Raw genomic sequence first — 22,883 nt, forward strand, 5'->3', positions numbered from 1 at the left:
CTTCTCCAGATATTGAACCGCGTGCGGACTCTTTCATTAGCCTTACATTTTGCAGTCATAAACATCCATAAGCGGTTTATGTTTAACGCTCGCCTTGTTAGTCACTGTAATAACAAAGCTTTTATTTTGGTTTATTCTCCTTAGCACCTATATCCTGAATGGGTTTACACTAAATAACTTGACAGCTCACAGCTCTTGTAATGAGCAGTTTGTGGATCATTTTAGGATTTCATATATTTGTATTAATGTTTTTAAACTCACACAAAGAGAACTGCTTCACGTGTTCAAATTGAAAGCGGATGTAACGCATCAATTACGAAAACCTTATTGATTGTTGAATTATAAGGCGTTTAATTTGAAGTCACCTATTAGGAAGTGGTTTTTGTTCTTATTTTGAAAATAATGGGGACTTCATGATTTATAATGATTCACTGGAAGATCAAAGTCCAGGTTCAAACTGTGTGGACGCACGCAGATCTTTTGGGGGGAAATGGAAAACAAAAAGAAGATCCTCTGTGTCGGTTTGGTTTGTTTGGACATCATCAATGTGGTGGACAAATATCCGGAAGAGGACACGGACAGCAGGTTAGCATACAGGCTAGCACAACACTGACAGCGGGTTAGCATACAGGCTATCACAACACTGACAGCGGGTTAGCACGCAGGCCAACAACACTGACGCGGGCTAGTACGTCTCTAACCAGTTAGTATGTACCGGGATTATGATGGTGGAGTGATTGCTGTGTGAATGCTGATATCGATGTGTGTGTTATACCCGCAGGTGCTTGTCTCAGCGCTGGCAGCGGGGAGGGAACGCCTCCAACTCGTGCACTGTTCTGTCTCTGCTCGGAGCACCGTGCGCCTTCATGGGCTCGCTGGCTGCGGGACCTGTGGCCGAGTGAGTGCTCATCAATACATCCACCGATCGATCACTTAATCAATACAAATGTGTCCGAGTTCACTGGCTGACACCTCCACTTCTTTCATCCTGCTTTCCTTCTCTACCTCCTTTCCTTCCCTGTGTGCTGTGTAATCAGCCAGAGAGAGGAAAGTGATGAATATTAGAGTATAAGAAGACGACGTTTATGCCCTTTCCGGTTGTTGATGTTGACGTCTTCTTATCACTAACGACATGAAGGCAGCGTTAGTTTGTAGCTAGTCAGGAATAACTGTGATACAAAGTTACTCAGCGATGTGACACAACAGCAGTTATAGAGGTCAAACGTCAGCAAGTGGAGAATGCTGGGATCGTTTCTTAGTATCAAAGTATCTTAACACATTTCCTCTTCTTCTGTTGTGTATTTCGGAACACTTCCAGTTCAAAAGCAGCCCTTAGTCCCAGAGTCTGATCAATAAATAGAGCAGTAATCTATCTATTGATTGATTAGCAGCTTGTTTACATTCGGCTTCACTCATCTGAGCTCTTCTTCTCCTGTTTATGTACAAAGTTTGATGTAAATGTTCTTTGTCGTCAGAAGTAACTCTGTTCTCAAATCAATCAGTCACACACACACACACACACACACACACACACACACACACACAGAATGTTCCTGTTTAGAGGTGGGGACATAAACGCTCTAGTCTGGCATGAGAAGTGGGAACCGGGACATCACAGGCATGATGCCCCCTCTATCTCTCTCTCTCTTTCCTTGTGGTGTCCTCTGTCCTTGCTTGGTCTCCTCTGTCCTCTGAGAAGCCTGCTGTTACTCCAGGAGGGAGGAGACGTTAAATAGACATGGAATGCCCCCCACCTGTCTCTGTCTTTAGCTTTATCCTGGACGACTTTAAGAAGTTCCACATTGACATTTCTCTGCTGTGTGAGCACGCTCAGTGTGTCCTGCCGGCCTCTGTGGTCATCAGCAACGCCAACACAGGAAGCCGCACCATCTTGCACATGAACAGGTTTGTGTGTGTGTGTGTGTCAGTGTGTGTGTTTGTGTGAGTGTGTTTGTGTTGCAGGTTTTCAGGTGTGTGAGATGCCACCCTGTGGACTTACACTCGAACACTTAACAGCCTCTGTCTCTTTCAGGATCGTCCCTGTCCTCGTCCTCTTATTGGGGCTCCTCCCACCTCCCGTTAGACCAATCAGAGCACATATATGAAGGTTTTGTGTCTGTCTGTGTGTCAGTTTCATAGTGAAGGACTTCTCCCGCCGTCGGGTGGACGTCTCCTCCCTGGTTTGGCAGGTGGAAGGTGAAACTCCTTCTCTCTGACACGTAAGGCCAAGCCGCACAAGTGGGCGGAGCCAAACAGCATTTACAAAAGCCTTCTTTGAGATTTGTAAACAGGAATTGGTTCAGAGACTCTGAGAGACTCCTCATCTGTTAAAGTTAGTTGTTTAGGAAAGTATTGTTTGCTGAATGTTGTTTTTAAAAAATGTTAAACTTATTTCACGACTAAAGAGAAAAGCTGCCCGTTATTTTGTGAATGCTGTTTGACTCCACCGTCAAAGTCTTCATCTCAGGCCGGTCTAATCACAAACGGGGCAGCAGGCGATGATCCACTGCAGAGTGAAGCACCGGGGTCAACCAAAGCCACAGAGGTCAACCCTGTGAATGTTTCAATAGTCTTACATCACCTCCACTTGGTCAGCAAGATATTTGCACAGCTCAGGGAGGAGCTAAAGTCTGAAACAACAAAACTGCGTTATCTTAGTCACGAACACCAAAGGTCGCTCTGCAGTGGTGTGTGATTCATTCATCATTAATTGATCTTAATTCTGTCTGCATCTCCAATAGTTACACTTTAATAAAATGCGTTTTCTACCAGTTTTTCTTCATTAATCAATTACTTAACTAAACTGCTTTTCTGTGTTTTATTGAATATATGGGTTATAATGTCCCTCTCCTTAATATTAACTCTACTCTGGCAGTGAAACTCAATACTTAATCATCTCTGTCAGGCATTGATGTCTGATTGGTCTGATTGGAAAGTTGGGCAGTTTCTCCCCACATGGTGGCGCCAAACACTTTCTAGTAAACAGACTGTTGCTCCTGCTGCAGTTAACTAAAGCTCAGCTGGTCCTGAGCCGCTGTAGAGCTTTAATTGTGAAACATGTAGCAGGAAGTGTTGAGTTCCATGAACAAAACGATGACGTGAAAGAATTCAGCATACTATGTGTAAATGAATGAACGTGTGTGTGTGTGTCTGTGTGTCTGTGTGTCTGTGTGTCTTCCTGAGTCTTCCTGATGATTGAACGCTGTGGAAATGGAGCTGTGATAAACCGATGAACTGTCTCAAAGAAATGCCCGCATCCTTTGCCCAAAAGCACTTGGGTAGCACAGCCGATCACGCTGAGCTCCCTGAGCCAAGAATGCACGCATTTTCCTTAATTAAAAGACCATAAATACACACACACACAGATTCCTAATCACACCCACAAAGTTGTTTATCATCACTTCATTTCAAGCTTTGATCTTATTTGTAATCATGCAGGTCCACTGTAATCACAGATGAGATGAGATCAGTTATGTTGCGGGTGAATCAGTGAGGATCATGAACTCCTTCTCTCCTCCATCAGGAACCTCCCTGATGCCACCGCAGCAGATTTCTCCAAAGTGGACCTTCATCAGTACAAATGGATCCACTGGGAGGTGAGCTGCTCCCTTGAGAACTTTATATAGAGGATGAGCTCGTCCTAACCTCTGGATGATGCAATCACACAGCCATTAAAGGAACTGATGAGCTCATTAAAGATGGATTAAGCAGGAGGTTACAGGTTTAACTTGGACAAAATTACCAGAGTAATAGTAATTATCTGAAAAAATCTAAATACTCCACCCAAGTACAAACACTACCAACATAATGAAGTACTGGATGAAGTAATACTCCACTTTGTTAGTTCACAGCACTGCCTGAGACCTTTGGCAGGTGAAGTTGTTTTATATTTCTTAAACTGCTGCAGGGCCGAAACGCTGAGGAGCAGGTGAAGATGATCCAGCAGGTGGCGCTCTACAACAACACTTTGCCACCACAGCAGAGGATCACCATCTCCGTGGAGATCGAGAAGACCAGAGAGCCACTGTACCAGCTGTTTCCTCACGGTGACGTGGTGCGGAGCAAACGCTCACCTTCAGTTTTCAAAATAAAAGCGACGACGACGGAAAAATAAACGTTGGATTTCTGTCACCAGGTTTTCGTCAGCAAGGACGTCGCCCAACACTTTGGCTTCCATAATGCTGAAGCTGCTCTGAGAGGCCTGTACAGCAGGGTCAAACGAGGGTGAGTGCAAGGTCAAAGGGCAGAGGAGGAGAAAGTCCCTAAATGCTTTATGATGATAATGATGATGATGATGATCCCTGCAGGGCCGTCCTCATATGTGCCTGGGCGGAGAAAGGAGCCGATGCTTTGGGCCCTGACGGCGTCATCGTCCACTCCGACGCCTTTCCACCTGAAAAGCTGCTGGACACTCTGGGAGCAGGAGACACCTTCAACGCCGCCGTCATCTTCACTCTGGCCAACGGTGAGAGACGCTTTACGGAAACATGATGCTGCGGCGATGATACGCAATATGGTGGAAAAGTTCATTTGAATTCAGCCACTCATGTTATTTGTAAGTCTGTCCACTCACAGGTCTGTAGCTCTTTGAATGGACCCTTATGGACTCATGAACACGTTTCAAAGCCTCTACAAGCTCCTCCACATGAACATATACGTTTAGTTAGACCTTTGACCCTGAAACCCTGAGATGTTTTCATGGATCTCTATCCTATAGCAACATATGTACTGTAGTTTTTAATTTAAAGGTTTAATGTAAATCTTACTTTGGTGTGTAACTGCACCTGCCTTTGCCTCGTAAACAGGAGGGATGATGGGAGATGATGAGTCTGTATATAAAAGGTGGCGCTCAAGCAAAGCTCAGAGGCGCCATCGTTCCATGTGTGATCACTAACGAGTTCCCCTCCTCTGTGTTTACAGGAGGAAGTTTACAGGAAGCTCTGACCTTTGGCTGCACAGTTGCTGGCAGGAAATGTGGCGTTCACGGTTATGACGGAATCCTGGAGAAGTAGAAGGATGTTTGATCAAAGAAGGAAATGAAGAACTCGTTCATGACCAAATTCTCTCTTAAGGATGAAGGAACAACTAATCAAGTGTGAGCTGTTTGCCTTCTGTCATGATCACTTTGAAACATTCTTTTGTGTTCTTAACGCGCTTTGTCACTTCTCCTCCTTGATGGAGGTTTGAACCTTGTCTGAATGATCATGCAGATGTGAAGGGCAAAGATGCTTCGGACTCTTTTGAGAGCTTTATTTGTTGCATTCCAAGCTGCTGAGTTGGATTTGTGTGTTTGTGCTGAGGAGGATCTTCACAGGAAACATTTGACTCATTGATGATCAGTCTAGAGTGTGTTTATCATTTATTTAAAACAGTTGAATCCTGTGGAATGGGGAGATGGATAATGAAATGCAACCAGAGGCACACAGATATCAACAAAGGTGCAGATTGATTTAAAGCAGCAGAGTGATTAGTTAGCATGAGCACTGAGAGCTGCAGGCAGACAACATCCACGCAAACAATACTGTGGCTGTTCATGGTGCTCAGTGGAGGAACCCTAGTGATTTTGCCGCTGGTGCTCTTAGGTACCAATGTTCCTCGAGCGACTCCATCTCCGCACTGGCCGCTGACTGTTTCACAATTTAAACATTCATGTGAACAACAGCGGACATCTCCAGGCCTCCTGGCCTGTGATGTCCCGGTTCCCACTTCTCATGCCAGACTAGAGCGTTTATGATTCCAAGACGTTCCTGGCGCCGTCCCACATTTGGGTCTCTGTTGCCTTGTTGTTCCCGCCGTGAGGAAGTGGAACCTGACTTGGGAATCTTCTGAGCATTTCCACCCAAAACCAAATTGGCTCAGAACCCAAAAAGTCAAATCCCCGGGGTAGCCAGACAATAGCAGGACTTGTGGTGGAACCATGGCGACAGTGTGAGTGTTTCTACACTGACAATGATCGTCGTTCGCTCAGCACCCAAGATAGCAAAAACATGAAGGGGCTCTCAGGGGGCGAGCAGCGACCCAGCACCACTTCATCTGTGGCTCTGTCTGGTGCCACCATGCAGGCTTACATGAAACACTGAGGGTCATTTAGTGTGTTTAAGTCTTACCTAAAACAAGAACACTGAAGTTATTTCACCTTGTTTCCAATACAAATAAATACAGCAAAGTTTCAATATGTTTTAGAAATGACAGTCAGCACGCAGAAACAACACAGAATAATGCAGGTCATCAGAATTCAAATAAAGTTTGTTTGAAATCATCTCACTGCTCCGTCAGATTTATTCCACTTCACTTAATAGTATAAAATGATTTGATAATAGGAAATTCTTTTGCAGTGTGATAAAGAGATTAACAGGGATTTTACTGATCTCATTCACGCTCTCCAGAGGATGAACCCTTTAGTTTAATGACATAATGTCTTTCTTTCTGAACAAACTTCACATTTTCAGTCCCACAAGTAACAAAGCTCTTCAGAGAGGCGAAACCATCGGGCTGTTGAGTTATCGGTTGAGTTGTAGTGAGCATTGCTGCCACTAGGGGTCCTCGCAGGGCTTTAAACTGCTACACCATCGGCTTTCTACACTTACGAAAGAGCAACAGGCTGAGATCTGCTGTCCCATCAGGTGAGGGTGGATAACACTGCTGTGCTGTCAGGTCATGTGAACACATCGAGCTGAGCGTCGCTCCACATTCGCTTGGTTTTAGGTTAATGCACAATTTCAGAATTCAGCCATCATAATAATAACAACATACAGATGTTTATAACTGCTGCAGTAGTATAGATCTTGGTGAGAAACACATCAGGGCAACAATCTCTTCAGTTTATATAAAATATATCTCTGTCGTCGCTGTGGGCCAGGAAAGAGGAAGTGACATCACAGTTCATGGTGCCGCCTCCTGAGAGTTTGTTTTCTGTCATAATATCTATTGTTGACATTCTGGCCTCGTCGCTGGTTTATTCGTTTGTATAGTTCAGGCGTCAGTACAAACACTCAATCATCCGTTTGTCTCTCCGGTCCGACTCCCATTCGTCTATCCTTTGTCATCAGTAAAGAATCCATGAAGTGAATTTAGAGGTGGGCCAGTGACATCGTCGCCTCCTCAGGCCAATCACATGTCTTCATAGAGGAGCATTCCACTGAAGATGGTGAGTGGCTCCACAGAATGAGCCAGTTTGCCCATCACCAGGTCCACGCAGACGGTGTCCCGGGCCTGCAGGGGCAGGATGATGTTGAACACAGCCAGGGATCCCGGCGTGGTCTTGGCCTCTGCCACAGGGTTGTTCTCCAATCCCTCGGGCTGGTAGCCACCGGAGTCCACGCGGGCCATGCCGTAGTTGGACTTTGACAGAACTGCCTCGATCTTCTCGTTCCTGTGGCCTGTCAGGATGGCGCTGAAGAAGTAACGCCCGTCGATGGGGGCGGTGAAAACACCTGAGGAGCACAGGGCACAGGAAGTTCAGACTGGATCTGCACAGGAACAAGAACTGTGAAGACACTCTACTGGATAAAAACATCCTGCCAACTCAAGGAAACCTGGAGAGATTTAATCCTGTCCGGAGAGAAATGTCTGTAATGATGTCACTGATTGTTCCCCAATTGCTCACGTTTGCCCTGAGCTGAGGATCCTACCCAAGAAACCTGCAGACCCCCCGCAGTGCTGAGGTGACCCAGCTCAGGAAGTGCAGCTCACCTGTCCTGGAGTCGTAGAAGTCTCCTTCATTGACGAAGACCTTGTCAAAAATGATGGTCCCGGCTCTCTCCATGGGGACGGTGAGGGCAGCAGAGAAGGACAGTTTGGGCACATGAGCATCAGCACCAGGCACACCTGACACACACGCACACGTACACACACACACACACAGGATTATACATTTGGACCTCTGGCTCAGTTGTCAGTTATTCTGTGAGGAACTTTATTCTGGGAGGTTTTTACGCTGTTAACTAGTTGTTGTTCTTTTGACAGATATTTCACGTACCTCGATCACCTTTGGGACCTGAAAGGAAGCAGATCATTGGTTAGAGAAGGCCAAAAAACAAAAGGAAAACTTTGCATTTTATCTCTCTTAAATAAGGGTTAGCATCATCATCCCTCTGTCCTCAGTCTCCATTCATTCACTCCATTTGTTTGTTTATAATCAGACATACCTGACAGTCCTCTTGACCCAGTCTCTCCCTGAGGTCCTGGTATTCCACGGGGACCCTGGGGCCCAGGCAACCCATCATACCCTCTCTCTCCAGGTTGTCCTGGAGGTCCAGGCAGGCCTGTGGATATAAAATCACCAAAAAGGAATAAAATAAAAAGGAAATCAATGAACCATGACTTCCTCCTCAAACCAGTACTCAGTCTTTCACATGTTGTATTGTGTATAATATCATCTTGTTCTTCACTGAAGCAGTTTGCTTCAAAAGATTAAATGATATTTGCAGCTTAGAAGTTGTTAAATTGTGGATGGTTTGACGGCTGATGCACATTAGTCTCTGCTTCTACCTGGTGGTAACCTTGGTAACAGGCAGGACGCAGACTGGATGTTAGTCTCCATTAAGAGTACATTTTGTAACAAAGAATTTCCTCTAAAACTATGTTATTCACTGGCTCACCAGCAACAACACAGCAACGGAAAGCGAAGAGCAAAAGCAGTAATAACAACACAACCAACAGTTACCATACAACATAAATGAAGCAAAACACATCAGCATCAACGCTGAGACCATTAAAGGCAGCAAAACCCACAAAAATAACAACACGTGACCTCAATAATATAAGGCTCTATCTGAGATACAGGGCTTTAAAGTGCCTGTAAATTTGAAATTAAAATACCAAAATAACACAACAGGAGCATTAATCATCCATCATTGAGTCCTCACACAGTTTCTGGGCTTAACTCTTTGTCAACCTAAAAGTTAGATAGAATCTTATAACACCGAGGTCATGAGCAGCAAAGTGAGTTAGCTGGTGGAGCTGCAGATTCAAACCTCTGTTCAGCAGCACAGGGCCTACAGGATGAAACACAATGAAACAAAATCAAACTAAATATGACACAATCAATCATCTGATTGACGACCAGCTCTAAAACAGCTTCCCTGCCTTTCATTTATGGTCACACTCATGTTTCCCTTTGCTTCCATATGTCTGTGGAAGCTTCTTCACCCTGTGTTATGTTGCTATAGTTGAGCATGGAGCTCACCGGTCAGGTCCTGCTCGTTGAGGCCCTGCAGGTCTTTCAGGACGTGACTCAGGGACGAGTTCAGGCTCTTCATCCTGGTATGAATGTCGTCCTGGTTGTTCTGGATGAAGTCCAGGGTTCCTCCGTGATGAATGACTGTATCGTTCAGATTTGTCACGCACGTCCACAAGCCAGTCACATGACGATTCAGCCCTGAAACACAAACACAAGACGCAGATCAGCATCAAGGAACAGTGAAGACAAACAGAATCCGAAGAAAACCACGCCACAGTAAAACGCTGCCCCACCTTCCTTGATCTTGTGGACAGAGTCAGAGACGCCGTCCAGCCGCCCGCAAACGCCCTCCAGCTTGGACAGCCTCTTCTCCAGGCCGTCACCTGACCTCTTGCAGTCGCCCATCTCCACCAGCAGCGTGCTCTCGAAACGCTGGATGTTCTGATCCATTCCATCCAAACGTTCCCGACTGTCTTCGATGTGCTCCGTCACTTCCTGCTGGATTTTGTCCAGCTCAGAGATGATCTTGTCTTTCGTGTTTCCTGTCAGAATGTTAGAGATTAATTCAGGTTGGAGAAAGGAGGAGGATGGAGTTGGTGATGCGGGTGAAGGTTAAACAATTGGAGAAACTCACCCAGGTCTGTGATGACGCTGCCATGTTTTTGCACGGTGTGTTCCAGGCCCTTCAGCGTGTCGTTGATGGAGCTGAAGGTCAGGATGACCTCGGACAGTTCGCCCTGCAGTGTCTTCAGTTGGTTGTTGTTGATGGAGCCTCCGATCACACTGTGGCCATCCAGGGGCTTCTCAGCATCCAACCCAGGTCCAGTCGCACTACCTCTGCTCCCACCAGCAACGCCACCAGCACCAGCAGTGCCACCAGCACCCCCAGTACCACCAGTATCACCAGTATTACCGGTACCACCACCTGTTGGGGTGTGGGTTTGTATTACTATCGTTATTTCCTCAAAATCCTTTATTTTCTGCTTCTGCTCAAACACATTGGACCAACCAAACAAACCCAACCCTCAGTAATTTGGTCACGAATAACAGGGAATAAAATTCCATTTTGCTTTCACACCAGAGGACACAGCACTGTGTGTGTGTGTGTGTGTGTGCCTTGTTTCCCATGTCATATGTATCAGCTAATTAAGCTCAAGAAAGCTTTACGACTGAGCTTTAATTACCATGGTGCATATTTATCTTGACACTGTGTCATTAGTGTGATTTATTATAAATGAGTCCCTATCTGGTTTAGATGGATGTATAGTAGGCGCGGCTGACACTGATGCCGATCTTGAATTAAAACATCTTGGAGAAAATCATTACGCCCCACACTGCAAGAATCAAGAATCAAACTATACTATGCTTCTTTGAGATGGCTTTTTGATCCTAGAAACTTGACTCAGTTTCATTTAGGAGTGTCTTGGTGGAAATAAAGATGTTGATATGAGAGAAATAATAGAATGATTTGCATTTAGAATTGGAATCTATTAAAATCACAGTTTAAGATTATTTCAAATGTCTTCAGTGTTTGATTTGGTGGTCGAGCTGACCTGTGGGCGTGTCCAGGCTGATCTTACATTGGCCAGTACAACGCCTGACGTCATCTCGCAGGAGGTGAACCTCGTCCTTCAGGCTGGTGCAAATCTGGAAGCATCCGCCTTGGTGCGTTACAGAATCCATCCTGGTTTGTATGCGGTCCAACTGACCCTGCAGGCGCCCCAGTGCATGCTGGGAGTGGTTCTTCAGGCGCCGTAGCTCTTCCTCCACCCTCCCGCACATCTCGCAATCATGCCCCAGCGTCTCCACTTCTGTCACGATGCGGTTGAAGTGTTCACCGTGATCTCCAGTCAGAGCTTTGATCTTTCGCACGTCGTGGCTCAAATCCACAACCTTTGAGATAATGAGGAAGATGTGAATGTCGTGATTCTGCTTGCAAATACCAGTCAATCACTACAATGAGCGTGAAAATGACTCCAGAGGGTTTTGAATTAGAGGGAAATATCGTGTTGCAGTTCAAAAAACTGTACCATAAGGCAACACCATGTGCAAGGGACAACCTTTTATGTATTGAAATCTAATCTACAGATTTAGGAAAAGCTGCCAGTACGTGTGAGAACTCCAATGGCTGCTTTATACAACACGTTTCAGACGGCCCTTTGTGGATAGCAGTGATTAAGAGATGAGCAATCAGAGCTGTGGCTTATTTGCATACTGTCGACGCCCACTCATAAGAGCTAGAAAATCACAGGCTGAGAGGCTGGAATCACTGCAGAAGCTGCATGTGTGTGTATTTGGAGCTATGGTAATTTGATAATTCAGAGGAAATTATGGGATAAAAATGTGACCGCATAAGTGCAAAGCATCAAGTATATAAATATATAGTATAAGTATATAAAACATGGTCTTACTTTGTCGTGCAGAGAGTCTCCGGACACTGACAGATCTTTAAGTCGAGTGTTGAAGTGATGAAGGTCATTCTCAGTGGCAACCACCCTCCACTCCAAAGATTTCTCTGTGCCAGCATCTATTTCTCCTCCGGATCCAGGTAATCTTCCTCCTGTACCTCCTTCACCCCTTTCTCTTCCTCCTCCTCCTCCTCCTACTCCTCCTATGGTTCCCCCAGATCCTCCTAATGCTGTGGTTCCTCCTCTTCCTCCACTTCCTCCAGTTCCTCCCGTCCCTCCCCTGTTTGGTCCTCCTGATCCTCCTCCTGTTCCTCCTCCTATTCCTCCTCCTATTCCTCCTCCTCCTCCTCCACATGCACAGTCATCCAGTCTCCTGTTTTGGAGGGCGGTGGTGTTCTCCAGCCTGGTCAGTCTCTTGTCCTGGTCACTCACTCTGTCCTTGACCTGCCCCACGTCCATTTCCACGTCAGAGATTCTGTAGCCCTGGTCGTCAAAGCGGTCCAGGAACACAGTCCTCAGGTCACCAAGCTCTCTGTGAAAGTAATCCTTCAGGTCATTTTCCAGGTAGGAGCAACTCTCCTCAGTCCGCTGTATGCTGTTGTTGACCCGTCGCTCTAGGTCCTTCAGCAAATTGTTCATTCTATCCTCTGTCACCACCGTATCCTTGCCGACACCCGTATTTCCACCTTGACCACCAAAGCCCCCATCTCCAAATCCTCCATTTCCGTTGAGGTTGGGACTCCCTCCTCCTCCTACTCCTCCTACTCCTCCTCCTCCTCCTACGACTACTCCTCCTCCTCCTACTTCTCCTCCTCTTCCTCCTCCTCCGCTGATCACTTTGTCCAGACGGTTCTGTAGGCCGTCGTAGTTCTCGGAGGCTGAGCTGATCTTGCGCTCGGCATCTGTCATTCGGTGTTTGAGGTCGTCGATGGAGTCACAGCAGCCCTGCGAGCGGACCACCTCGCGCCGCAGCCCGTCCAGGCCCTGCCGGTGGCGAGTCTCAAAGGCGCTCAACTGCTTCTCCAGAGCTCGGATCCTCTCTCTGTCCTCCTGCTGCTGCCTGCGCACGTCCTCCACACCGGCCTGTGAACATTGTGAGTTTGAGGATTTCATTCAGGGCATTCCTTACACAATTTACGCAAGAAAGTAACGCTCACTACAGGCACCCAGAAGTTACTATGGGACAGACAGGACAACAAACATTCACAGGAGTCAGGGTAAAAGGTCATTGGTAAATATATTTGTATCTAACTAAACTTACAAGTTCATGTAGAGGAGCGTTTAGAGGCTTTAACATGTGTTCATGGATCCATAAGAGTTCAAAACCTATAGATGAGAATACCAGAGATCTCCAGAATGCCTCAAAACCATGCCAGTGAAGTTGATTCTGTATTCATTAAAAGTCTATAGATTCATATTCATCAGTTTGTGTGTTCTTGACTCATTAACACTCAAAGTCTTTAACATTCTGGTACCTGGCAGGAGGAGCAGGAGAGCGACACCCTCCTCTCCAACTCTCTCAGGATCTCCTCCTTCAGGGTGTTGATCTTCCCTACGCTGACACCTCCTCCACCCAACGTTCCGTCCAGCTCGTTCCCTTTGCCATTCACCAGGTGGTTGTTGATGCTCACCAGGGTCTTATCATGAGCCTGCAAAACGTGAGATCATACATTAAAAAAGCCCCAATATATCTCCAAATCTCTGTTTTAACAGTGGCCTGAATACTTTTTGACAGGAGATGATCAGAGAAAAGCTGTTGATACATGAGTGTGATGATAGCAGCATTGGGTTATAACCTCTGCAGACTGGTTTGACACACACACACACACACACACACACACACACACACACACACACACACACACACACACACACACACATGACTAATGAAGTGGACAGGGTGGAGTGTGAGTCACCTGGGTGCGGTTATCCAGTTGGTCCAGCTTGGTTTGGATGCTGTGGATGGTTTCTTTAATCTCTGGCTGAGCCGCGTCTGCAGGGTTTCTTCCTCCCGTGCTTCCCCCGCTGAAGCCCGGTTTGTTGATCTCCTGGAAGCGCTCGTTCATGTTCACCAGATTGGACTGCAGGTCTTGAAGGTTCTTCGTCAAAGTCTGGATCTTCTCCTCCATCCGTCTCATCTTTTCACGCTCCCCTTGCCCTGAACAGATCCAGAGCAATGTGAGGTTATGGATTGAAGAATGTATCATGGAAACAGCAAAATGAATGAATTAAAGACAACATATTTCATGAAAGATGAAGACCAAGATTGAACAAATGGTCCTGACTGGAGCCACTCACCACTCTGTCCTCCACCTTGTCCATAACCAGTGCTGCCACCTCCTCCATTTCCAAAGCCGCCCCCCCCAGTGCTGCCGCCTCCTCCACGTCCAAAGCTGCCCCCCCCAGTGCTGCCACCTCCTCCGTGTCCATAGCCAGCCCCCCCATTGCTGCCGCCTCCTCCGTGTCCAAAGCCCGCCCCCCCATTGCTGCCTCCCTGTGCTGTCGTGGCGATCTGGGTCCCCGAGCCGCCAATGGGTCCGTTGTTGCAATCCTCACCACTGTAACCATGACAACACTTCCACTCCATCTCTGTCACCATCTTGTAGGCCACCTTGTACCTGGGCCTCATGTAGGTGCGGTAGCTGTAGAGGTCACGCAAAAAAAGGTCAATCAACAATAAAACTGTATCGGTACAGAGATAAAAGTGAGGAGACTTTTGGCTTAAAAAATGTGAAGCAACAATCCAAATTTTCAAACTATTTTACGCAAATTTTGACATGTTGTAAGGTAAGCTGTTGTTGGGAATGGCGATCGAGGTGGATAAAGTGATCAAATTTGACATCCAAACAGTGTCTGTTAGGGACATAGCAGCAACATGAAAACACAGGAAATGGGCGTCAGTGGATCGCAGATGAAATCCAAACTTTTCTGAAATCGGGCACAGAAAATTGTGAATCTGTCGCACTCTAAATTCAGCTCGCACGGGTTGGAGAGAACACGTTTGTTTATTGCATTGCTGCAGTGAAAACGGACCTCCACCCCATGATGCAATGGCATGAGGTAAAGAACCAATCAGTGTGTTTGGGGGAGGCGGTGAGCTCCCTGAGGATGGCTCCGCCTCTGCAGCCCCAAATCCAAACTGACAGCCACACATGTGTGCAGTTAGAGTGAAATGTGTTGGATGTTATTTCTGCCGCTGGAGGGATTTATATCAAAGTCAAACATGGCCGATGCGTTCATGCTGCACTGCCTGCTAAAGCTGCGAGACCTCACAGAGCTGAGCGAGCGCCACCCCGACCCCAACTTCATCAGGGCTCTGCTCAGACCCTCTCTCCACTTCCTGCTTCACGTCATGACAACAGATTCGTTGATGGATGGAGAACAACTTTGCCACAAAGTTAAGATGCTCTGTCAAGCGCAACAAAGACTGTTAGCTGGTGTGAACTAGCTAATTGTCCTTGACACAAGCACACTAATTTACTTTCAGGCAAAATCAGTGGAAATTGCTAACACGCTGCATAGTGCTTTTGCAGGCTAGCATTAGAGCTAGCTAACTGAGGGAATGACGTGGGCAGAGGACAGAGGATCACAGAGAGAAACGATGAGGTGAGTCCCCGTTCGCGAACATTGATGGAAAGATTTATGCGTTTACAGCCCGAAATGTCCGGCTAATATCGACGTGGAGCTCCTCTTTTAGCTGAACTTACTTTAGCCTGATTAAGTAAACATGTATATAAATGTAGCTACAGATATTTGTCTCCTTAGAGTTATGAATTCAGCCTTTAGTGAACACTTTCTTCACACATTCTGATGTTGTTTTGACCATACCAACAATACTTTGATATAAACATTAAATGTTTAAATTAATGTGTCGCTAATCTTTCAATGATATTCGTAGACAGAACTTTGGTCGTTCATGAGCTGAAACTTAAACTATCACACAGGAAAGAAAAGAACAAAAAGTAGAGAAAAGAGCTGGACCCAAACGACGCAGCAGAATGTTCCAGGTGCACATAAAAACTTGAGTTTCAGTGAAATCTCTGGAGGGATTTTGTGGAAATGCAGTGGACTGAACTCAAATTCCTGAGAACAGATACGCTTTTTAGTGGAACAAGATTATTGTGTTGTACCATCTGTGTCCTGAAGAAAGAACAGAGACAAAAATAGATGAAGAGCTGGAGGGATGAGTGTGATGAGGGTAAACCATAACAAAAGCATGATGATGATGTGGAACAGAGTGAGTGTGTGTGTGGAACATTCTGGGTTCCACATTAGAGAGGAGATTGGGCAACAGCAACAAGGCAGAAGAAAAAGAAGACAAAAAGAGAGAGAGGAAGAAGAGGACGAGGAGGGGGAGGAGGAGAGGAATGATCCTGGCAGCAGAAAGCAGAGGAACAATCCAGGACGTTTGGATTGAAAAGTTCCATCAATGACGTCATTCAGCTGTCAGAGTGCAAATAAATAACGAAGAAAACAAGTTAGCAGCTGAGACGTTGTGATCCGGAGATTCTGGGTTCTGGTTGCTGAAGTCTTCAATCTGTTCTTAGGTGGTTTCTAGGCTCTTCTGCACCGTTGCTGTGGTGTTTTCATGGTGAGTTGTTTGTCTTTATCTAATGTTTCATTACGTAACCCCTAATCTGTAACTCTGCTGCTTCTGGTGTGAGTTTTTGTGTGTGTGAGAGAGAGTGAGAGAGAGAGACTCACGCTACGACCCTTGAACACTGAGCGCTTCCCCAGGCACAGGGTTGGTAGTCGGGCTTCACATAGGTTTCCACGCCGTCCTCCACCACGCAGCTCACCGTCTTTGTCACCACAAACGCACACCAGTTCCTGTCCACGCAAACACACATACATATTGAAGACGTAACAAGTGAAGCTCCTGGCTGCGGCCTCCTTGTTTGATGATGTGACATGATGATGAGTTATACAGATATGCAAACGACAACAACCTTTTGATCACTGAGATTGTATTGTATGTGTGTGTCGTTGGAACCCAAGTGATATCCCAAGAGAGGAAAGGCAAGTCAAAGTTTCGAGTCCTTAACAACTTGCCATGTGTTCTATAGCCAATTAAAAGGACCCATAGTACACAATATATAATTCATACCCCTCAGCACATAACTTGGCCATCCTTGTCTGTAACCACCTGCAAAATGAGATATGATAAAGCCATTCCAAATTTCCAACACCACACCAATGCAGCATCAGTCACGGTCACATTAAAATGAATTCTGCGCTGTGATTGGCTGGAGGGTGATGATTATTTATCGGGTCGTGTCATCGGCTCACATAAGAGTCACATCTGATAGGCCGTAGGTTTCACTTGTTGCTAGGCTACAGCGCTTCCTGCTGGTCAAAGAGACAAAGTGACGCCGTACGAAGGACAAAACCTTTGTATGCGTTGTGACGCACAAAGGAACCTCAGTGGAGCCTCGAGCGCTGCGATCTTTGGCTTTTCATAGTAAAACTCAGACCAAACACTGACTGCAGGAAGTCCACATCACTCCATTAACTGTCAGTTTAGTTTAGTGTGGCTGCAACCTCTGTAAACAGACCACAGAGGGAGAAACGGGGCAAAGGTTAAAGCAGCAGCAGGACCACCCACTGGAATTCTGGGAAACGCAATGTCAGGGCTTTATCTTTCCTTTCTCCTTCCAGCCTCTCCCTTAAGGTTATATCTTATTTACTGATTTGCTTTGCTTCATGCCAATACACTTTTCTCAACTACAACAACAACAACATATGAACATTTGTCTAATTTTCTCATTTAAATCAAGAAAACTGATAAAAACTGGATGAGGAAGACACATTTTTTAATGTAATTAGGTTGTTTGCTACTTAATGTTCCATCTCCAGACGGAGCAGTTTGAAATCCTGTTGCGCCACGACAAGGAGACAACGCCAGTCTGTAGCTAGCTAGCTAAGCTGGAAGCTCTTGGCGTAGTTATACAAAGAAGCTTGGCTATGTGACTCAGCAGCCCACTCTGGCTGAGTGGACTGTTATCAAGTTCAGTAGTCATTGTAAAGGAAACTATAGTAGAGTGCAGGGGTCGACCAATCAGAACCACTTAATACAGTAGGCTCCATCATGATGAGTTATTGTGTTTTTATCTGCACATTAACACTCTGAACTCATTTCCACACTTTTGTTTTCATCACCTGCTGCATTTACAGATATAACAGGACATAAGAGATCAATCAATGCGGAAAATATAAAAAAGTCAGTGTCTCATGTGAAAACTGAGAAACTTTAGTTACCATAGGAACCTTGGAAGAGTTAATCTAATCTCAGATTTCCTGGATTCAGGTCGAGCTCACTCGATTTATCTGCTTTCTGGAAAGCCTCCCAAGCCCGAGCATGTGCAGAAGGACTGCCCTGAGGTGGATTAAGGAAACATCTGACGCAACAGCGTGAGGAACAGACTCTAAAACTAAACACACGTCGAACAGCTGAGCTTCATTTCTGCACACAGATGATTCTCCTCCGCATATTTCAAAGTGAAAACCGCAGCATCACCACAGGGAAAATCTCTTTTGTCTCCTTTGAGTGTGTGTGTGTTGCTGCTTGTGTTCTGAAGTCACTTAGTGATTTCATGGCCGTTCAAAGGCAGAGTGATTGAAGACATGTGAAGTCCTGCATGAAAACCATCAGAGAGGGAAACCCACGGTGCCTCCTCACCTTCAAACCATCTGCAGCCTCTTCTGCAGTTTCATGCTGAATATAAATAAAGAAGTTGTCAGATGTTATAGTTGTAAACTTCTCTGGTTTCGCTCTGAAGTTTCTCACAACGTCTGAAGATCTGAATCACAACACAATCGCAGACTGAGGTCAGTGCGTACACATGGTGAAGTCATTAGTCACCATGTACAGGTGTGGGCGATGATAGGCAGGTGTTTGGAATCACTGGGGAGGTTGGTGACAGAAAAACAGAGATGCAAAGTGGTGTGTCGAGTGGATGGTGTGACGGTCACGTGTGTGTGTGTGGGTGTGTGTGTATGCACCATTATTATTTACTGTAGCACCACATCACCTACATAAGGAACAAGTGAAGCAATCCTGTGTAAACTCATCTTATATAATGTTTGTGGTTATGGTTGAGCCTTTAAAAGTGTTGCTGCTGTAACAAAGTCATCTCCCTGTGGGGATGAATAAATTACCTCCGCCTCCTCCTGTTCCTCCTTAAAGGATTAGTACATCTTTTAATATCAAGGGTTTGTAGAAGTTTTAGAGCCTCATAATTTTGCTCATTCTGGTCTCCTTCATTCATTTGGACAGGGAGCTTCAGATGCAAACCAGTTTGCTCGTAAAGCAAATGGCACTGCTGTGCTTGAAACGTTTACGATGAAGAACAAACAATGATGTAATAGAGCTTAGGCAAAAAAAAATCCAAACTTATCCTTTAAGACGTTTGACATTTTGGTGTCACATGATAGCAAAGGACCAATCGCATACATATGTAGGTGTGTGTCTGTTTGTGTGTGTGTGTGTGTGTGTGTGTGTGTGTGTGTGAGCGTGTGCGTGTGTGTGTCACTTAGCAGGAAATGTAATTAAATTCTCCACACAATGATGTCATCTGTTGATGTCGACAGCCTATGTATGTGTGTGTGTTTGCATCAATGAAACAGCCCATCTGTATCAGCCACAGCAACGACCACAACAACACAAACAACAGTGTGTCAGCAGCGACATTGTGAGGATAATTTCATTTCCCCTGACACGCAAAGTCACAATGGGCTCGTTTTTTAAGGAGGAATTTCTTTTAAAAGGTTTTTAAGGAGGAATTTATCTTCAGGTTCAAGTCATCGTTTGTGAGCTAGGAAGCCTTGCAGCAGCAGAGAAGTGTGGCAATGCAGGCAGCACGATGAACAGACTCAGAGTGGTGCGTTCAAAGGCCCACAGAGCTGAAAGCACTAAACATCTCCAGAATGTTGCAACTTACACATAAATAATGTTGGTGACCGAGGACCGACGGGGTGGGGCGTTAGTGAGCTGTGACTTCTGTTTGTACAACAACTAAATTCTGGGGATTTCCTAGGAATTCTGTTTTTCTAGAAATCGAATTTAGTGTCTGGTGGGATTTTGGCAGTGAGATGGCACCGAACATCCCTGACCGCCTGAGCGGGTCACTACCTACAGACAAACACACCCTGACTGGATGGTGAGACCAGGACTGAAGTGAACTGCTGAACTCAACCCTTTAAGCCTCCTCAACCGCATCATCCATCATTTGATTCAAACCGTTTCCAGATGAGGAAAGAGTCTCAATCTGACACGGTGTCTGATCAAAGTTCTTTAAGCTGTACAAAGTTTTGATCCAGCAATCTCCTCTGAATGTGACAGAAGAGCACAACTAAACAACATGAGTACTGAAACACTCAGAGAAGCAATGACGCCATATTTAGCTGAAGTCGACTGCATAACGACAACGTTCAAAAATTTGGACTATTGGGTCTGAAGACCTAACGATCTGACGACCTCAGTACTGCATCCAAGTTTCAGTACAGAAAGATCACCACAAACAGAAAAAGCTATTAAACAAACAATGATTAAGGGGACTTCCATATTCTTTTAAATAAAAACCCAGACTGTCCATTTGGTGATGCTGTACCATTGGAGATAGACAGATAGATAGGGGGTGCAGATGATACCTTCATAATGCCATTAAGCCAGCGCCCCCTGGTGGAGGAGCTCTGTAAAGTCTTTATCAGCGCATCAAGCTCTCCTCATTAGAGCTTCACAAGCTGCACGAACAGAGACGCAAATTGGGATACAAATACATGTTTTCATAGTTTCGGTCTCAGTTTGTGCTGCTAAATCACGACATACTGAACAATCTTCACTGTGTATGATCCAGTCTACTGAAAAACAGACGTATTATATGTGATGCTGAGTGGAGAACACATGGACAGTATCAAAGTACTTTTCCCTTTGGGTTTAAGGAAGTAACTACAAACTCCAGATGTCAGGTTAATGAAGTAGAGCAAAAAGTACATTTCCCTCTGAAATTAAGTGGAGGAAAAGTGTCTCAAACTTAAAGTACTACTTCCTCTGAAATGTACTCACAGTCAGTATAGCTCCGAGTACTTCACCTGAAAACAGAAGCCATCAAACTCTGCATGAGTTCTTTAAAGGTAAAAAGTTAAACTGGTGAGCAGTGTGCAGAGAAAAGAGAAACATGAGCTGAGACAAAGCAGCAGTGAGCTCCAGTTTAACATGCAGCTCACTGCTGCCAATTCATCCCAAATATCAGAACCAGCTGTGACCTTTGACCTCCTGCTGGCTGGAAAACTATAGCAGAGGGAACAAAGCGAGGACCTATAGTACAGCAAACTTGTTTCATTTCACTTTAACTTTCTGTATGACAGCATGGTCACGGTTGCAAGTCAAGAACAAAGTGTCAGTGAGGAGTGAAAATATAAATCTTAGGAGATAATTCATCATGTTCCATTACAACAACAACGCATTTGTCCTCCAGCAGAATGTGTTTAGCAGAGTCCCAATACTGTAAATGTTTATCAAACTAAACTAAACTAAACTGGCATAGGCTCAACTCAGCTCACAGCTCTGCTTAACTAACCTCAGCTCAACTAAACTAACAACTTCAACTCAGATAAACAGCATCTCTTTATCTACACACAACTACATGATTAAATACGTATAGAGACATATATAGAAGAAAGACAACATTCCAGCAGCATGACACACAAACACACACAGAAACACACACACGCACGCACGTGCACGTGCGCACGCACGCGTGCGCACACACACACACACACACACACACACACACACAGTGATCTACAGCTCTGTTTGGAAATGAGTCATTCAGCTGACATCACTGCCACATCATGCCAAAGGGAGGCTGCTCTGTGTGTGTGTGTGTGTGTGTGTGTGTGTGTGTGTGTGTGTGTGTGTGTGTGTGTGTGTGTGTGTGTGTGTGTGTGTGTGTGAGTGTGTGTGTGTGTGTGTGTGTGTATTAATGTGTTTGTTCAGGCTCCCTGGATTTATTTTATAGGACTTCAAAAGTCTGTTACATTTTTATTAATTTTCTCCACAATATTGTGTCTGGTTGTGTTTTTCTAACCATGGTTTGATTTCCATTGTTGGGAAAAACAAAACGGTTCCTTTTAAGTTAAGTTTATGAATTTACAGAAGAGGAAATCCATTAATGTCACAACAGAATTGACTCTGAACCGTCTTTGTGGTGACATCGTTAAAAAGAACTTCAACTGTAGAGCAACGAAGAGGAAGAGGAGGACCTAAGAGAGGACTTGACTTTGATGTGGTTGTGGTCTGGCAGCTGTGCATCTATCCTTCTGTCCGTCCAGTTCCCCTCCCACATTTGACCGGTCACCTCGCTTAGCCTCTCTTTTATGAAGTCGGGTTGTAATTCTTATGGACGCACCGCAAACATAAACACAAGATTCTCATTTTACTTTCAACTTCCTTTTCCACATTTATCTGTTTATTTACTTCGAGAGTAAAACAGCACAAATATTTACCATTGCCCTGTGAAGTAGCTTCAATATAGCTAGCTACTTTCTCTTAGAAGCTTGCGGTGTAGCTGACTGCAGGGAATAACTTGGCTGCAGCTTAATGACTTTAAATCATGAGTAGCTTGAAGCTTGAAAAGTAGCTTGCGTGGCATTTGTAGGTGATCTCAGTTTGTCCTGTCACTCGTGCTGTTTGCTTTCTGATTGATTGATTGATTTCTGGCTCTGCTTCAGTCACAAAAGTTTGTACATCCTGCAGCAAAATCAAATAGAAAAAGCAGCAAATCACACATTGTACACCTTCTTTTTTTTTTACAGTGTTCACAGGTGTAAAAACAGCCAGCTGATCAAACACAAATCCACCTCTTTATCATTAATAAAAGAAAAATCAGCTCTGGCCTCTTTATCTTCAGAAACTCCTGCTCATGATAATATCACCATGCAACAGAAGAAACAAAATGTGGAAAAACAGACGCAAAACATGCAAAACAGAAGAGCCTCCTCTGGCTTTCCTGTCTGATCTCTCCCTCTCTCTCTCTCTCTCTCTCTCTCTCTCTCTCTCTCTCTCACACACACACACGCGGTTTGTTTTGGTTTGACACAGATGTGCTGCAGATGATATGAGCGCAGTTGTGAATCTGACCCAGATCTCCTCTGTTTGTTTTAATTTTGTATTTATGGTATTAAACCTCAGCAGAGGTCCCACACGTCCCAGCATCGTTTAATCACACAACCGCAGTACAGCTTTCTTTTGTAATAAACCCGCATTGTTCTTCATCACAGAGTCTCCTGGATAT

The 22,883-nt window shown here is 45.2% G+C and overlaps 2 protein-coding genes across 7 annotated transcripts in view; one reads left to right on the forward strand and one right to left on the reverse strand.

Moving 5' to 3' along the window:
- The first annotated feature begins 376 nt into the window (after positions 1-376).
- khk (ketohexokinase) lies at positions 377-6,259 on the forward strand. Of its 5 annotated transcripts, XM_076155786.1 has the most exons (9): positions 391-585; positions 782-898; positions 2,132-2,206; positions 2,425-2,454; positions 3,491-3,596; positions 3,908-4,054; positions 4,136-4,224; positions 4,308-4,465; positions 4,921-6,259. In XM_076155786.1, exons 1-9 carry the CDS (start codon positions 491-493, stop codon positions 5,010-5,012), a joined length of 909 nt encoding a protein of 302 aa, XP_076011901.1. In that variant the 5' UTR covers positions 391-490; the 3' UTR covers positions 5,013-6,259. The 5 variants fall into 5 exon arrangements, with proteins under 5 accessions (XP_076011898.1, XP_076011901.1, XP_076011897.1 ...); XM_076155783.1 differs by lacking the exon at positions 2,425-2,454 and having other exon boundaries at positions 377-585; positions 2,132-2,196; positions 3,524-3,596; XM_076155782.1 differs by lacking the exons at positions 2,132-2,206; positions 2,425-2,454 and adding an exon at positions 1,771-1,905 and having other exon boundaries at positions 3,524-3,596.
- emilin1b (elastin microfibril interfacer 1b) overlaps positions 5,347-22,883 on the reverse strand; it is a 22,243-nt gene continuing 4,706 nt past the window's right edge. Inside the window, exons 2-14 of one of the 2 annotated variants that reach the window (XM_076155780.1) lie at positions 16,294-16,419; positions 13,888-14,231; positions 13,506-13,747; positions 13,065-13,238; positions 11,593-12,672; positions 10,762-11,074; positions 9,816-10,106; positions 9,475-9,723; positions 9,188-9,379; positions 8,148-8,264; positions 7,979-7,996; positions 7,693-7,827; positions 5,347-7,433 (exon numbers count right to left, since the gene is read on the reverse strand). In XM_076155780.1, the coding sequence (XP_076011895.1) occupies positions 7,111-7,433; positions 7,693-7,827; positions 7,979-7,996; positions 8,148-8,264; positions 9,188-9,379; positions 9,475-9,723; positions 9,816-10,106; positions 10,762-11,074; positions 11,593-12,672; positions 13,065-13,238; positions 13,506-13,747; positions 13,888-14,231; positions 16,294-16,419 (3,604 nt within the window). In that variant the 3' untranslated portion in view covers positions 5,347-7,110. Of the gene's footprint in view, positions 7,434-7,692; positions 7,828-7,978; positions 7,997-8,147; positions 8,265-9,187; positions 9,380-9,474; positions 9,724-9,815; positions 10,107-10,734; positions 11,075-11,592; positions 12,673-13,064; positions 13,239-13,505; positions 13,748-13,887; positions 14,232-16,293; positions 16,420-22,883 lie in introns of both variants that reach the window. The other variant, XM_076155779.1, reaches the window with a different exon arrangement.

Source organism: Genypterus blacodes, unplaced genomic scaffold (genome assembly GCF_046128005.1).
Source record: "Genypterus blacodes isolate CSIRO-AG114 ecotype Tasmania unplaced genomic scaffold, CSIRO-AGI_Gbla_v1 ptg000067l_1, whole genome shotgun sequence".
NCBI classification, from domain to species: Eukaryota; Metazoa; Chordata; class Actinopteri; order Ophidiiformes; family Ophidiidae; genus Genypterus; species Genypterus blacodes.